This window comes from Prionailurus bengalensis, chromosome B1 (assembly GCF_016509475.1).
Source record: "Prionailurus bengalensis isolate Pbe53 chromosome B1, Fcat_Pben_1.1_paternal_pri, whole genome shotgun sequence".
Classification (NCBI taxonomy): domain Eukaryota; kingdom Metazoa; phylum Chordata; class Mammalia; order Carnivora; family Felidae; genus Prionailurus; species Prionailurus bengalensis.
Window position 1 is genome coordinate 110,689,778 of NC_057344.1, and position 17,813 is coordinate 110,707,590.

The 17,813-nt window shown below is 39.6% G+C and overlaps 1 protein-coding gene across 50 annotated transcripts in view; it reads right to left on the reverse strand.

Moving 5' to 3' along the window:
- Positions 1 to 17,813, reverse strand: part of ANK2 (ankyrin 2) — a 671,502-nt gene that overhangs the window by 22,135 nt on the left and 631,554 nt on the right. For 29 of the 50 annotated variants that reach the window (XM_043569982.1, XM_043570029.1, XM_043570010.1 and 26 more), the window contains 5 exons: positions 17,292 to 17,417; positions 14,428 to 14,550; positions 12,736 to 12,768; positions 10,411 to 10,432; positions 1,349 to 7,597 (listed from right to left, as the gene is read on the reverse strand). In XM_043569982.1, coding sequence (XP_043425917.1) covers positions 1,349 to 7,597; positions 10,411 to 10,432; positions 12,736 to 12,768; positions 14,428 to 14,550; positions 17,292 to 17,417 — 6,553 coding nt within the window. The remainder of the gene's footprint in view (positions 1 to 1,348; positions 7,598 to 10,410; positions 10,433 to 12,735; positions 12,769 to 14,427; positions 14,551 to 17,291; positions 17,418 to 17,813) is intronic. The other 21 variants (XM_043570098.1, XM_043570105.1, XM_043570183.1 and 18 more) reach the window with 3 other exon arrangements.

Below are 17,813 nucleotides of genomic sequence, written 5' to 3' on the forward strand. Positions count from 1 at the left end.
ACCAACTGCTTCCATATCTCTTTAATCAAGACTAGCCACTGGACATATTATAGAAGTCAATGATTTCTAGTAATTAATTTTAGGACTTTCTTTTCAAATTATCTAAGAAGATACTGCCCACCGGAAGACAATCATCTTGTTCATCAAACAACAGAAAAATCATAAATGGGATGCAGAAGTGGAGTAACTAGTTAGGACCTCCACTATTGCCTGTGGTAGCATAGATCGCTTCCAGGTCATGTCTGAAAGAAATCACATCCAAGATTCATAAGAGACACAGATCATGGGTTAATCAGGCCATCCTGTGTTTTTTCAGTGTGGCCAGAAACAACATCTTCCTTGGTCCTGGTGACCTTGGAAGGGAAGATAAAAGCACATGTATGCGTGTCTGTTGTTTCAACAGGTACCTGTGTCTTTTGTGTGAAATTTTTGTCTGCTTACTACTAAGTAAGCTATCTATATAGTACTTCCACAAATTGTAATTTTCCCATTCATTTTTTAACCTCAATTAATTAACGGGCAGCGTTTTAGGCATCATGGCATTTTCTCATAACACAAACATAAGAATAATAGTCTTTATTGTAGAGATACTGGAAGACCAGAGGCTACTTCTCAAAGCCATCTATGGTTTCCTTTTTTATAATTCAAAGGGCCATCATCCTCTCTCACAGTCACTTAAATCATGCAAAGTTTGAGTTTTTGTTGTCTGCTTTACCTGATAAGAGTAGATTCTTCATTCACCTACTACTAAAACAAAAAGTACATTTTTACCTTATATTTGTTTGCTTAAAGTGTTTACCAATGGTATCTGAAATCCAACTTTTTGAATCAAAAACAGATCCACAACAACTGGAATTTCGGGGTAATGTGAAATCTTCTTGGGCAAATGGCTTCCTAATGATTATAGAATTATTAAGTACAGATTATTTTAAAGTATTTAAGGGTAAGAAGAAAAAGCAACGAATCCTTACCATATGAAACAAACCCCAATATATTCATCTGCAAAAGCCAAAGTGCTTAATTTGAGGCTAAGCCTGGGACTTCAGAGCAACAAAACTCAAAGCTTGCATGGCCTTACGTGCAGCGGCTCGAGAAAGGCAAGGTCACCATTGCCTGTTTATCATGTTTATGTTTTCCATAAGCATTCTCATTACTCAATCTTGAGATTGTTTTCATAGACAAAAGTACACAGAGAAAGCACAAAACACAAAGGGCTTACACAAACGCAGTAACCACTACAGAAAGCTTAAAGAAAATGAGACACAAATCACCAAATAAAAGATATACAAAAAACTATATAAAATTTATGACATGCGTAGCACAGGGAATCCCAGTGGCTGGCAAATACCTTCAGCATGGTCATGGCCATTTTCATCAGGGATGCGTTCAATCAGAGTCTCAATGGACTCATCCCAAATGGGCCTTGTGTCAAAGATGTCCTCAGGAATTGAATGCTCGTTCTCAACAGGTGGCAGATTTTCAATTACTGAAACTTCCAGGGCACTACTACTTTCATCATCTGAAACTAATTCTTGTTCCCTTTCTGACTGGGTAAGTCTATCTACTAACTTTGAAGCCTCATCACTAATCTCCTCAAAGAATTCTATGGAGTTCCTGTAAAGGTCAAAGAAATGCTCCTTACTTTCTTTTGTGGGGCTCACGGCCCCCTTGCAGGAAGATGTGTTGCTTTTGCTCTTAACTGGCAATCGGGATGTAAATATCTTTGGTCTTGCGGCTCCCTCTTCTGATTCTAACTCAAGCTCCTCTGCCCTCTCTCTGCTTTCTGTTTCTGCCTCAGTGTAACTTTTAGTTTTTACTGGACATTTGGTCTTTGAGTCCAAAGGACTGGCATCAGATTCAGATTTGCTTCTACTATCTGGTGCTCTGCTTGTCATGTCCTGACCCTGAGGAGCCACTGTTTTCTGGAGAGATGAATCTAGATGCGAAAGCTGCTGCTCTACTCTTTGGACAGGTGCTTTCACGGGGATTTTAGACTTTGGTTTCGTTTCATCCTCTTTACTTTCCTCATCCAGGCTGGGTAAAAAATCTTCAGAAAGGGAATTCTCATACTCCACAGATGGAGGCTCTGTGGCTGACGTGGGTATAGTCCTTACAGGAATTTTGGATTTGCTTTCAGTAGAAGGCACATTCTCCATGGGTGCAGTAGGGATTTCAATTACTGATTTCTGTTCCTCTGGGGAAGAATCAGGAGAATCATCATCCCGATCTGAATATACAGACCTAGTAACTGTGGAAAAATCTAACTGAACTTGTATGACTGGTTCAGGGGAGTCAGGGCAAGATGTATGTTTCACACTGGACTTAGGAGGCATATCCCCCATATGCATGGTGGGGAGGTCCTCAGCTCCTACAGAAGGAGCCTCTTCTGTTGATATTTCAGTGGAGGCTGAATTCCCCATGTGGGAGTTAAGTTGAGCATCTGAAGCAGGTATTTCCTCTACTTCCTCACTCAGGTCATCTGGAAGTAAGTCTGCTTCATCACTCACTGTTTCTTTTGATTCCGAGAGAGCTAGTGACTCAGCTGATGTCTCCCGTTGTGGGGGCTCAGCCGCAGGACTCCCTTCTTTCATGTCTTCAGAGAGAGTCTCTTCCCTGGATTCTTGCCCAATTTGGAAAAAGTGAAAACTTTCATCTGCATAGGACCTTTTGGTCATATCAATGGCACCACTTCGGGTCATCTCAAACAATTTTCCTTCCTGAAAGAGAAATGGATTTTGCTCACTGGTTGGAGTCCCCTCTTCAGTTGGGGTCCTTGCAGGAGTGGTGTCAGGGGTGGTGCCCTGTGACTGTCTGTCTACCATCAAACCAAATATCTTCTGCTCTTCCTCTTTCACTCGAGCTTCAAAGGCTTCATCATCCTCACGGATTTCACTCCAGGAATCAGAATCCACATCGGTTTTTGTGATGATGACTTTGCTAATTTGTTCACCAACGACTGCTGCTGTATTTGGTATAGAAGGCTCTAAAGATGAGGGGCCTTTCTCTGATTGAGGTTCCCACAAGGTGTTTTCTTGTTGGGATTCTTTTTCCATATTTTGGTTCTCAAAATTAGATTCTTCACTTGAAATAGTTCCACTGGAGGAGCTTGTTACCACTACATCTTCGACAGAGGATTTGATGGGAACAGAATACACTTCAGAAGAGTGAAAACTTGTGTGTCCTGCATCTGTTTGGGTTTTGCTTTCTTCACTGGAGAAAAAAGATTGGGAAGGAACATTTTCATAAGGGCTTATTATTTGAGGATCGTAGATTTCATCAGTCTCAGCTGGGTCAGACACAGGAACATCCATGGACAATTTATCTGTTTGAGTAGTAATCGACGAGTCTTGAGTGGAATAGTCCTTTGGTGAGTTCTCAAATTCTTGGTCAGTTTTGGTGTCTTCCATTTTTGAAGAAGATGGAGAGGCGATGTCTTCATCTAATTCTTTTCCTTCAGATGCTGGACAATGAGGAAAAGAGGACAAAGATGAAGAGCTTTCACTGGGGCAATCTACTTGTAGAGATTCCACTCTAGAAACATTAAGCTCTTCTTCTTCTGTGTTTTTGTCATCAGTGTCTTGGAGAGGTAATGATTCTTTATGGATAACTAGCTGCTCATTGATTTCTCCCCCAGTGGGGCTGCGGAGACCTGAAGATACAGGAGTTACTGAGCCGCTAGGACTCCCAGCCTCACACCCATGGCCATCACAGACTTCTGGTTGATCAGCACATCTGTTCAGATCATCATAAGATGTATCTGGGCCACTGGAAGAAATGGTATGACTGTCCTCAGGTATGTGGGGTTCATGATCTTTTTCTTCCTCTGATTTACCTGATTCTTCCTGAGTATCTTCATTCATCTTGAAAGTGTATTGTTTGGAAACAATAGGCTGAAACTGTACTTCTTCAGGACTAGAATTGGAGTCTATGCTGGATGGAAGTGGGGAAGGAGGCTGCACTCGAATAACTGGCTCTGGTATGAGGCCTGAGTCAGCACCTTGTTTCAGCTGTGCCAACTCAGGTTCACTTTCTGAGGAGGAAGAAGCCTTTCTGCTCTCTGATGTTACTACCACAGGGACATTGCTTTCATCCTCTACACTCTCCATATGTTTTGGTTCATCCACACCTGCTAAACAGTCAGCATCTGGGTCAGAGGATGAAGAAGATTCTTCTTGCTTGGGTTCTTTTCTGTAGTCCCTTTTCTGCTTTGCTTCTTGTTCAAGTTCATCAAACGTTTTGATTTTGGTTACCATTTTAAACATTTCCTCTTCAGGTGTGAATCTCTTTTTCTCCCCATTTTCCAAGTCATCCTCCTCCGCACATTCATGAATTACAGCTGGTTTGGGTGTGCTTGTATCTGTGGCTTTGGGTGTAACCTCATAGCTAATTTCTTCAGAGCTGGGGGTGTCAGGAGAAAGAGGGCTCTTCCCTGAGCTCTCTACCAGTGATGTCTGCTCAAGACTGTCGTCTTCAGCACTGCCGTCCGGGTCTCGGAGCAGCCGGGACCGCATCGAGGCCACTTCCGTGAAGATTTCTGTTTTGGCTACGGCTGCAGGAAGAGGAAAGTGACTTGGGAGAACTCCAGCCTTCATCTTTGGTTCCACAGGACTGCTTTCAAGAGAGTCACGGCAAGGGGATTCTTTCAGAGGACTTGGCTCCAGAGAATCTGGAGTTTTGTGTGAGGAGTTATCCTCTAGCACAGGGCTGGCTTCCAGGGAGTCTCTGTGGCTCACTGCAAATGATTCATCAGCACAAGGGCTGAGGACCTCACTATCTCGGCTAGGGAGTGCAAGTTCTAACCCTTGGGGACTTCTAGCTACTCCCTGGGGCTTTGATTCAGCCCCTGTGCCTGTCTTTACAGAAGCATCAGGCAGTGGAGAGGACTTGGTCTCATCTGAGGGCTCGGTGGTTGTGGATTTCTGAGCTTCAGTATCAGTTTGTGTCTTGTGGTCTGAACCACCATATTTAAGTTGACCCTCATCAGAGGATGCTTCCTCAGGCAATTCTTTGGGTGTTTCTTTTGCTAACACACTACAGCTGCCAAGGGAATCATCTTCTTGTTTGGGGCGTGTGTCTTTGGAAGGCTCTAGGGTGGTCTCCTTCAGCAAACACTCAGCTGAGGGCTCTGTGCCTTCAGTGACTAGAGCACCTTGCTCTTCAGAACCATCAGTAATGTCTTTTATTGAGGGATGTTCTTTTTCAGAACGAATTTCTGTTGGTGCTTCTAACTTGGTAGGTTCGCTTATTTCCCCAATTTGCTCCTCATTTTTCTTTGGTGAGAAAGAAAGGCTTTCTGGGCTTGTCTCAGGGGTCTCTGCTAGGCCCTCATGCTTGTAGCTTTCTTCTGAACTAATCTGAGGGGTCCCTTCCATCAGGCTGCCACACGGAGAACCTGCCACCCCTTCAGGCTTTAGGCTCTCAGAACTGCCATCCAAAGCACCACTTTGTAAAGACAGAGCTGGAAGAAATTCATCTTTCATGTAATCTAGTGGAAATGTTGTGTTGAAAGGACTAGTGAGCACTTGGTCTAGGTGAAGCTGTACCTCTTCAGTCTCCTCACTCATTCGGAACTGTTGGTATTTGTCATTGTCTTCCAGTTCTTGCTTAATGACATCAGAAAAGTCAGTGGAGGTCTTCCTGTCTGGGCTGATCTGGAGATCCAGGTCTCCCTGTTCATCTGCCAGCTTTTCTTTGGGGACTTCGCTCTCTTTATGGCTTTCTTCTTCTGGTGCTGACTGAACAGGTTCAGGTGTTTTGTGGCCAAGAACTTTCTCCTTCTCTACAGCTACCTCTTCTCTCTTAAGCCCTATGGAGGAAGCACGGACCGCTCTTTTGGATTCGGTAACTCCCGTTACCACAAATCTCTGACCTCGTTTGGTTGTGTGACTCTCTGTTTTCTGTGTTTCTCTCTGGGTTGGCATCTGCCCCTTTTCTTTTTCTACCCGAACTTTGCCTTTTTCTTGTGGCTGCTTTTGTTTTGTGGATTTGTGCTCAAAGAGTCCAGTCTTATGTTTAGATGGGTCCTGACCTGACTGGAAAGCCTTCATCAACTCCCGAACAGACATGGTCTCCTCGATTCTTTCTGTTTTTGAGGTGGGGGATACAGGTGGTTGCTTTTCTGTTTTCCCAGAAGGTGACACAGGCAAGTGTTTCTCAGTTTTCCCAGAGGTTGATACAGGTGGATGCTTTTCCATTCTTCCAGCTGGTGATACAGGCAAGCGTTTTTCTGTTCTCCCGGGTGATACTGGGGCATGTTTCTCTGTTCTCCCAGAAGGCGATACAGGTGGGCGTTTGTCCATTTTACCTGAAGGTGAAACAGGTGGGTGTCTCTCTGTTTTTGTAGATGACACAGGGGAGTGTCTTTCAGTTTTTGTCGAGGGTGACACAGGTGAGTGTTTCTCAGTTTTACTTGATGACACAGGTGAGTGCCTTTCAGTTTTTGCAGAGGGAGACACAGGGGAGTGTTTCTCAGTTTTACTTGATGGTGATATTGGAGGATGCCTTTCAGTTTTTGTAGAGGCGGAAAGAGAAGAGTGTCTTTCTGTTTTAGAAGAGGGTGATGCTGGTCCATGCCTCTCTGACTTCGGAGAGGGTGATACAGCTGGATGTGTCCTGTGGGTTATCTTTTTTGGCACATCCTCTTTGCCTTTGACGCGGACAGGCAACTTGCTTCGACCTTTTTGTTCATCTTCCACTCGTTTCTGAAGGGCCTTTACTTTGTCCTTTATGGAACCAATGGGAGTCTCTTCTATCAAAGGTGAAGTGGCCTTTACGGTGGGAAGAGGCTCAGGGGCTAAACCGGTGTCTTCATCTAATGACTCTTCAGAACTACATTTTTTAAGTTCACTTTTTTCTGTACTACCTTGTACGCTTTCCTCTTTTTGTTTCTGTTTTTCTTTTAATTTCCTTCTCACTGGCTTCTTTATGCCCAGGTTTGGTTTGTGTTGTTTCTGTGCACTCTGTGTCTCACCTGGGGGTGCATCTTTCCCTTCATTTTCAGAGCTCCTGCCCACAGCCAGGGCCTCACATTTCTCCCCTGCTATCTCTTGAGCTGTCTGCTGTTTCTTTTCATGAGGAGACACATATGACTTTAGATCCTCAGTAAGGTAGTTCACTAGCCCAGTTGAGTCTTTCTCTACTTTTACGTCACCCTCTTTATCTATCCTAACTTCTACACATGGGTATTCGGTGATTTCTAAGGGTGCTTTTAGCCTAGCCTCCTCTATTTCCTCATCACTGACAATTACCCATTCCTCTTCCACTAATTCTTTCTCCGACTGAGACCTCGGCGCACTGCCTTCATCTCTCGTGCAGGTTCCACTTCTCAGGATTTCATTCACTTTCTCTAAGTCCTCTTTAACTCTTTCAACAATTTCAAAAGGCTCTCCTGGCTCTTCCTCAGCAGCCTTCACCAGCTCCTTCACTTTGATAGAACCTGCCCTATCAGATACATCTGTGGTCAAGATGGCGGTCATTTTGATCAAATCTTGTTTCATCTCAGAAACTTCAGAGAGCAAGTCCGGACTGGCTAGGACAGGAACTTCATTAACCAGATGACTTTTCAGGACAGATGTTTCTGTAGATTCTGTCTCATCATCTTTGATGTGAATGAAAAACATTGAAAGTAAAATGGAAATCAAAAAATATATTGGCAAATGTAATCAGGACTGAAACAACACAGTGTCTTTTCCTGTTGTGGCGGGAGGGACAACAAAATGGGCTGGGAATGGTGGATCCACAAGGTCTCAGGATACAAAAGCAAAGCAAGGCTAACGGAAAAAAAAAACTGAAAAGGAAAAATGAGCAGGAAATAACTTGCTTAATTTTCTCACTTGTAGCACATTCACACATACAACAAAGCTGTAACAAATAGCCAAGACAGACATACACACACACACACACACACACACACACACACACCATCACAGATCACAACAAAGAACGAACGCAGTGAAATTACACAGAGGTATCTCAAGATTGTTCAGATGTTACAGATCAATGTTGAAAAAAATATAAACATGGGAAAAAAAGGAAAAAAGCATTAGAAATTGCAGAAAGTTGATTTCCTCTAGGAGAAAGCCAGTAGTAGCAAACTCAGAATGCCTTCTAATGATGTATATGTGTTTTTTAATCATATAAAAAATAAGGAAATCAGTATGTTTTGTTCTGCCAATATACAATGACTATATTGAAGATATCTGAATCAGCTGCAAACCGGCATTTCATCTAAGGGAAATTCACACCTAACAATGAAACAAATGGTCTGGTGCTAAGAGGCATGGTCCTTTCCTTGGAGCAACCTCCTGGTTTAGACACATAACAGACAGACCAAGGAGGGAAAAAAGGAAAGGAAAGGAAAACAAGAAAACAACCAAACAACAACTGTGATTAAACATATATGTGAGTCCAAAGTTAAAATGTGATGCATGGCAATCCAAATCAGAGACAGTCACACAGGACACACGCACAGTTTATGTAAGCCAAGTTATTTCCATGCAAAGCAAAGGTGGAGGAAAACTGATGGCCAAGGTGGCCTTGCTGAAATGCACGGGCAGGAGGATGGGTTGGAAATTAGAACAAGTATGTAAAACGTTACTGTGGTGAGGCATATTTAATTCCACACAAGTCTGTACCTAAGGTGCTGAGTGTCTTATATTTGAGGTATAGGTAGTGGGGACCTGCACCCATTCACAGCAAAAAAGGAAAACTCAAACTCGTTTAGGATTTGCTCTTGAAAAGAATTGGGAAAGTGTCTCTTCAATAGAACCCTTCTTTAGAGATTATTTTACACCTAGATGAAGATCATTTAATGATTGTCTTTAAACTAAAAGAAAACCAAACACGAGTCTATATTTAAGCTTTAAAATATATTTATAACACCTAGAACCTGGGTCATCATAGCAACACAGTAACTTTTTTTTCCTTTTTTAAATGACTGAGCGGTGGGGGGAGGGGGGTGTATTAAATTTTAACTTCTACTAGCTAGCATTCAAGGAACAAAAGAAAAGGCCATTTAAATAAACCTAGTAGCCCTGAAGAAGAAAGCAAGATAATAAAACAAAATCTCTTTTTAAGAAAAGGAGTTAATTAATGCAATAATAATGTCACTTTTTTAACAAATAAAAGTGCCTTGAGAGAATCAGTACTTGTTGAGGAGACATACTCTGTGAATATGCATATATAAAGATATATTAAAATAATTTATATTGATGTAAATTTATTCAAGTATAAGCCAATGAAAACATTCAGAATTTCAAATAATCTAGTCCTGAATGTCAATTTAATATAAGAGCAAAGAGACTCAATCGAAAGTATTCCAATAACTTAGTTGTAATTTACATTGTACTAAGTCTTCAAAAAAAAAACAAAACCAAAAAACCCAAAAAAAAAAACCCAGATCATTGCACAGGGTCAGACGACCACATCTGGTGGTCATTAAACATGGTTCTATGTTTCCTCCTTTTGGAATTAGCACCCTGAAATACAGTGAATAAAAATGAATTTTTAAATGAATAAACGTTAAGAATTGGTATTTTTTTTCCCTAACCCATTTGGGGCATAAAAACAAAAAAGAAACCTGAAAAATTCAACTTTTTCCACACAAGAAGCCAGAAACAGGCCAAAACACTAAACTGTTAATGGATTGCTACAAACCCGAAACGAGTTCTAAGACAGCTCTCTTAAGGTCTGTGAAAACCAGTTGTGTCTGTACTAAATTATGTTTGGGATTTGCACCATTATTTAAAGTTAGCCCTATAATGGCACACTGTTGTGATTAATAATTTCATCCAGGAGTTTTTGATCTTTGCATTCTTGGTTCTTTTTTTTTTTTCTTCCCCAGAAAGTTTTCACAAAAGTCCGTTAGACCTCAGCCCTAAAGAAGTCAGTTACACTTCACCACAGTAAGAGGTGCTAGGTGGTGGGGGTGGGGGGAGGGTTAGCTTTAGCTGAGAACTATTAAGACAGTATCACTTTTGCAGGTGTAGCCTACAAAAATAATGAGCCCTCTGCCCACGTCAGTGTTGCTTGATATAAAAAGTGATACTGTCATGTCAGTGCTTAAAAAAAAGAAAAAATGAGATGACAATGTTATGCTAACAAATGGACAAAAACGGTAGGGTGGGTTTCTAAACAAGCATAACAGCAGTAGCAGGGTTAACAGGGGTATCAAAAGAAAGTGAATGCTTAGATGAATAATAATTGCATTTTACTGCTAATTAGCTCATTAAGATATTTTTGTAATTTAACTGGCCAAGCTGCTTTTCTAAATATACATTAATGATTAATAAGGACAATATAAAAATATAATAATTATAGTGGTTAGTAATGGCAACTAGCTTGCATCTTAATTCATGCTTCTCTTTATTGTAGCCAGCTTTCAAACAAATTCAATTTTATGTAAAATCTTACTTTTTTCTGATGTCATATCGATCTGAAAGAAAAGATACACAAATTGAATGGTTACAAATTGCGTCTTGTTTCACAGCCCCTGATGTGCAAGTAAGCTCCTATTGATAATCACAGCCATGGGGAGACACCATAAACCAGAGGAAGGTCAGAGTAATTTGCTACAGTTCTTCCTGAGAGTCTCCTGGATTCTTATCATAACTTTGAAAAAACAAATCTCCTTTCTAGGCGCTATAGGTGGAAAGTACTTTTTAACATGTCGTTCCTAGGAAGATGTGATCCAGGGTGTGTTTGATGTTAGAAATACATATTTATTAGGTGAAAGGCCAGGAAAAGTGCAAAATAGGGGTTAGACAGTAAGTGTCAATTTAGTTGTGAAAAAGAAGGAAAGAACAAAGAGCATGCCAGGTAATACATTCTACGGAAGTAGTTTCAGCGTCATTAATTACAAGCCAAAATTCCAAACCCTGAAAAGGATCCAGGAAACTGGATCTACTGCCCTGAACAGCTCCTGAGAATACTCAATAGAGAAATCATAAACCTAACACAAAAAACTCACTTAAACACAGCAAAAATGGTTTGAGGGGCGCCTGGGTGGCTCAGTCGGTTAAATGTCCGACTTCGGCTCAGGTCATGATCTCACAGTTTGTGGGGTCAAGCCCCACGTCAGGCTCTGAGCCATCAGCCCGGAGTTGAGCTGAGCCTGGAACCTGCCTCAGATGCTGTCTCTCCCTCTCTCTCTGCCCCTCCCCCACTTGGGCGCGCGCATGTGCACGCTCGCGCTCTCTCTCTCTCTCTCTCTCCCAAATAAACGTTAAAAAACATGGTTTTAAAACTGCATTGCTCTTCTAAGAAGGTGTGTAGGTACCATTTTGAACAGCTCTGGTGATAGAAGCACCAAGTGCAGGAGGGAAACAGAATATATGAGCCAAAGGGTGACTCTCCAGTTGAGGGAAAGGATGACATCAGTCTTGTTGCAGTGTACTATGTATATGGTTACACACGGTGGGACCATGAGTCTATAATCACCCCTCTTGTCCTGCTCCACTGCCAGAGTAGGAGGAAAAGTGAATTCAGGGGGGATCCTCTGCACTGACAAGGCCTTACATGTTGGGCTGGTGAGTACAAGAGTATTTATTATATTTTTCTTTATGCTTTTGTATTCCAAATCCATCAGACTAACATTAAAAATATAAAACTAGTATTATTGAAAACATTTATGTGCAATTATTAACAACTGCATTTGTCTATCTTAGAAACAGGAACCAGCATGTAAATAGGAAAGGAGAAGGTATTTCCCAATGATTTCTTTCGTTTCTATGTAATGTTTGGGCACCTTCAAATCTTTATAAGGAAAACAAACACACATGTGCCTGAAGAGGTCTAATTCAAATGGTTCTTTATTCAAGGTAACCTCTCTAAGACTCGCTTTCTTCACCTATGATATAGCATCTATGATATGACAGCATAGCCCTCACAGGGCAATTGTGAGACATTAGTGCTTATGAGGTACGTGGAGCACTTAATAAAGAATCTATTTTATGAGAAATGCTCATTATTAGTAGAGATCTGCATTATAATATTATAGGCTAATGGTTGAGCTATACACTCAAAACTTATAGTTTCTGGTCTCAGTGGTTCTCAAAATTTGTGGTCCTAAGGCTCCTTTACACTCCTAAAAAGGGACTGAACTTTGTTTATGTTTGATATACACAAGTAAATATCTGTTTCATACATTAAAACTGAGAAAACTTTGTGGTCTCAAACTTTGTGGTCCTAAGGCTCCTTTACACTCCTAAAAAGGGACTGAACTTTATGTTTGATATACACAAGTAAATATCTGTTTCATACATTAAAACTGAGAAAATGCTAGAACCCAAATATACACAAGCAATATGCCAGAGTCAGAGTGATGATATCATCATATGTAATGCAGTCCCCCGGAAGGCTCCTCCACAGCTTATGGAGATATGGGAAATAAAAGGCAAATAATGTCTCAGTAGCATTAAAAACAAGTTTTGACCCCCAGACATCTCCAGATCAACCTTTGAGAAATGAAATAATAGTCTGACCTTCAGTAGTTGGTAGGGAAACATATATTACTGCACAGAGACAGGGTAACAATTTACAGGGGAACGCTTTACTATTCTTTGAATTGAGTCTACGAGATGAGATGAGAAAACAGAGGCTCAGAGAGGTTAAGAAAAACCCTGACCCTTCAATTACTAACAACTGTATAACCCTTCTTAGAACACAGGTTAACTACATGTTCTTCTTAATGGTTAGAGCAAATACAGCCATCAACAAGCAACAGTGTCATATAATTACCTCTTCCTCCTGTTCTTGATCTGACTCTGATTCCTTGCCGCCCCAAGATGCCATGCAAGATAGAAAAAAGAGCAGAAGGGTAGACAGTATTTAGAAGAAAAGAAAAGATTTAATATGTTGCCAACAAACATCAACAGGCAAGCATACAGACAGCATACTTTTTTTTTTTTCTAAGAGCTTATAGAAGACAGGCACAAAAATTTAAAAAAGGATTGATTTAAATGCCAAAGTCTGTAGATTGAAGAGGCAAAAGAACCAACATTATATGCTAATTTATTAGTCAAAGGAACTAAAATTATAAATATATTCATTTCAGATACTAGGTTACTAGCAGCCTTAAGGCTTGACATTTAATGGATTTGATGCCCATGTCTACAGAAATGATGATGAATATCCCAGTCATTACAGACGCTGGCTGAAAATCTTAAAAGCCACAAAAAAACATACGGTGAATATATTTTGAATATACAGGTAATATTTAGAAGTTCTATTATAATAAGGAACTACTAAATTCTAAAGTATATCTGAAGTGTACAATGTCAGCATTATTTTCCTTTTTGCTTTGAGCTGCTAAATGGAAAGCTGTCCTGGACCATCACAGCATTAATAATATGTACTGACTTAGAAATACAGTGTAACAATACAGGAAATTCTTTCTTTCATCACACATTGAAGCTCACTGAAATCGGAGACAAAGTTCATTCATCTTTATATGTCACGCAGGTGGACTGCACAGCAGTATGTATGTTGTTAAGGTTCTTATATGGCATTCTGTTTCAGTGACTTACAAATCTATAAACCGAAAGTACATTTCGCATCAACTGGAGTGAGATTAGATTATGCCCATTTGGATGGATACACCTATTGCTCTGTTCTAATTACTGGAATAACATGTAAGTTTACATATACAGATAATGTTTCGTTTTTATCACAGAATCAGAATTTGCAATATTAAAACATGATGCTATGAGTTTTTCTCTATGTGACTCATCTCTATTTATAAGAACAACTGGTTAAGAAAAATAGACCATCATGGGTTAAAAAGAAGTGTAGAAAATGCTTTTTTTTGTGGAGTCAAGATTTAGGGTTTTAAATGTATTTCTACTTCTCCTCCAAGTCTCACCTGCCACTACTCACCCTCCACCCCAACCTCTAGTACACACTCTGATGACCTGCTGCAGCCCCCTATAGGCTGCCACATGCGAGCTTTCTATGGAAAAGATACTGGTTAAAATCGTTCTAAGTAATCAAATAAAGTTATCCCCGACATTTAATTCATTCGGTTGTCATTTTCAACTTGATCAGAGTAAGCAAGGAATTCTGTAATGGTGAGAGGTTTAAATAGAAAGTAATATCTGGCGGGGTGCCTGGGTGGCTCAGTCAGTTAAATGTCCTACTCTTGATTTCAGTTCAGGTTGTGATCTCACAGTTGTCAGATCGAGTCCTGTGTCTGGCTCCACACTGAGCGTGGAGGCTGCTTAGAATTCATTCATTCATTCATTCATTCATTCATTCTCTCTCTCTCTCTCTCTCTCTCTCCACCCCCCAACCCTCAAAATAAATAAATAAACATCTTTTAAAAATGACTGTTATATGTGCTTGCATTCAGTGCTTTTGCTTTTATTTATTTTAAAGGATTTGAAAATTAAATCCTATACAGACTGAAGCGCACTACAGCAGATTTGACAATACCTTTGTATAAATTGGCAGGGTGATGTTTAAGTTGCAAATAGCTTGATGCACCAGGCCTCTTGTGGATTTGGGCTCTTTCATAAATGATAGTCGCCCGCAAGGTTCCTGAGTCGTATCACGTACCTTGAAGGAAAAAGGCATACATGCTTCATCCAGATATGATGTATATAATTTATTTTAATTAGAGGATACTCAAAAGAATCAGGAAGAAATAAATTCATTGATAATGCCAAGGATTTAGAGGCGTTCCTTTCTTTTGCTATTATCATTTAGAATGACTTTAAAAAAATCATTCGGCTTTTAAAAAATTGCTGTAAGATATACATAACATAAAATTTACCACGTCCATTTTTACACTTACCATTTTTAAGTGTTCAATTTAGTGGCATTAAGCACATTCACAAACTTGTGCAATCATCACTACTATGCAGAATTTTCCATGATCCCAAACAGAAACTCTGTACCCATTAAGCAAGAACTCCCCATTCTCCTCTTGCCAGCCCTCAGTCACCTCTATTCTACTTTCTGTCTCTATCAGTTTGCCTCTTCCAGGTACCTTGAATAGACAGTTATACAATACAAAGGATAGAGTTATCCTTTTGATTCTAGGTTATTTTACCTAGCGTGATATTTTCAAGGTTCAATCATATTGCAACATATATCAAAGTTTCATTCTTTAAAAAAATTGTGTTAAAATATACATAATATAAAACTTACCATTTCAACCATTTTTACACACACAGTTTTTAGTGGCATTAAATACATTCACGTGGTTGTCCAACCATCACCCCCATTCATCTTTGGAACTTTTTCATCTTCACAAACTGAAACCCTGTTTGCATTAAACAATAGCTTCCCATTCCTCCCTTGCCTCCCTCCCCTGGCAACTACTATCCTGTTTTCTGACTCTATGCATGTGACCACTCTAGGTACCTCATTCATGTAAGTGGAAACATTGAATATTTGTCCCCTTGTGTCTGGCTAATTTCACTTAGGATATATCCTCGAGGTTCCTCCATGCTATAGCTTATATCAGAATTTCATTCCTTATTAAGGGTGAATAATATTCCTTTGTATGTATATACCGTATTTCATTTATCCATTCACCTGTCAATGGAAATTTGGGATGTTTCCACCTTTTGGCTGTTAAGAATAATGCTCTTATGAACACTGCTGTGCAAGTGACTGTTTGAGTCCCCGCTTTCAGTTCTCTTGGGTATACACCTAGAAGTTGAATTGCTGGACCATGTGCTAACCTATGTTTAAATTTTTGAGGAATCATCAAACTGTTTTCCACAGTGGCTACATCATTTTGTATTCCCACCGGCAATAATCAAGGTTCCCATTTCTCCACATCCTGCCAACATGTGTTAGTTATTTCATTTTTTTCTTCAACGTTGTTTTTTTTTTTTTGTTTTGTTTTTGTTTTTTTTTTTTTGGGACAGAGAGAGACAGAGCATGAACGGGGGAGGGGCAGAGAGAGAGGGAGACACAGAATCGGAAACAGGCTCCAGGCTCCGAGCCATCAGCCCAGAGCCTGACGCGGGGCTCGAACTCACGGACCGCGAGATCGTGACCTGGCTGAAGTCAGACGCTTAACCGACTGCGCCACCCAGGCGCCCCAGTTATTTCATTTTTTAACAATGGCAAACCTAATGGGTACAAAGTGGTATCTCATTGTGGTTTCAATTTGAATTTCGTTAAGCTGTTGAGGATCTTTTCATATGCTTATTGGCCATCCATATAACTTCTTTGGAGAAATGTCTAAGTCCTTTGCTGATTTCTGTATTTGGTTGTTTATAGAATGACTTTTGCACATCAACAATACCAAGTATTAGCTTAGTTATACACCCATTTGCGTTAAATGGATCCATTACCACTCGGCAGTTATAGCTTAATGTGATGATCTACAGAACTTATCTTTAAGCAGGCAAAACAAACCAGAAATGGCACAACAAAAGACTCAGAGGAGATTTGGGGAAAGCTTAATAGATTTTTTAAAAAGTTAAAAGAGGTGTACTGACATATACTTGGAAAATAATAAGGGATTAAAATAAGTCACTGCTGACAAACTGTTTGGAATTAGTAGTCTAAAGTCAGTGTAATAAAAACTGATGGAGACCAGCTTCTATCTTGTGAGGACTGAACATTATTAGGACTTCTAGAACAGTGAAATACACTGAGAAATAAGAAAAAAATGAGTGACTGGAGAAATAGATAACAGAATTATTACTTCCTTTTAATTTCATGAATCTCTCCATCACACATTTTTGTCCCTCTTTATAATTGGACTCTAGAATGAAATGTGTGTCCATTAAGGCCAAATTCCTAACTTGGATTAACATTCTTAAACAGAGACAACAGATTCATGGTGTACTGAAGTGTCTCCATAAACGTTTGCTGGATGAATTTTTGAAAATATATCCAATTCACAGCTCTATCTGGGATAATTTCTTACTAGATTAAGTGAGACCCTGGGTCCTTTGAGAGCTTCTATTACAAAATATTGTCACTTAGAACTCTTTTGGTCTCCACATTAATGATATTCATGCATCTTTAAAGATTAAGCATAAATATTTAAAAGAAATATAGTAAAAAAGAAGAAAGAGACTTCTTTCAAAATTTGGGAAAAATGGCCAGTTTTTCTAAATAACGAATTGGCTATCTGTCCTAATTCTCAGCCTTATGAATTTGAACCTCAAAAATAAAAGTGTTTGGTTTTAGAGGACTTTAAAGTTTCATAGATATGGTTTAAAAAAATTACTGGAAATCATTGAAAAGCAAATATTATCTCCTCCTACAGGAAATCAAATCCTTACTTGATCTTAAATAAAAGGCGTTACAAAATTTCATGAATATATTACCTTGACAAAGAGAGGAAGTCGGTTTTCTTTAAAGGCAAAAAAACTGAATATATGATGTTGGCCACTCTTGGTTAATGGCACCAGGTTGCCAAAACAATCCACATAGATTGGTTTTCCTTCTAGTACCTGATGAAAACAGAGAAAAATAACATAGAGTATAATAGCTATAATTATCACGTGTTATTTACATAAAAAAAGTGGTGATGCTACTTGGACCATGAAAATTCTTAAAATACACATATATAATCTTTAAATTGCTGACTGACATTTTTGTCTTATCGGTGACAAAGCATGTGTTAGTACCCCCTTCCTCTTCTTACTGGTATAGGAATTACAGGAATCTTCAAATGCATGGTGGCAGTTTCATGTTACCCCTCCAAAACTAATATCTCTTTAAGTCCCACATTTGAATTTCTGACTGGGTAATTTTTGACATCATAATGAATCAGGTTACTTGACTTCAAAATCCAAAGGCCCACTGGTAGAACAAAATCCAAAATAAGAAAAAGTAACGTAGAAAAG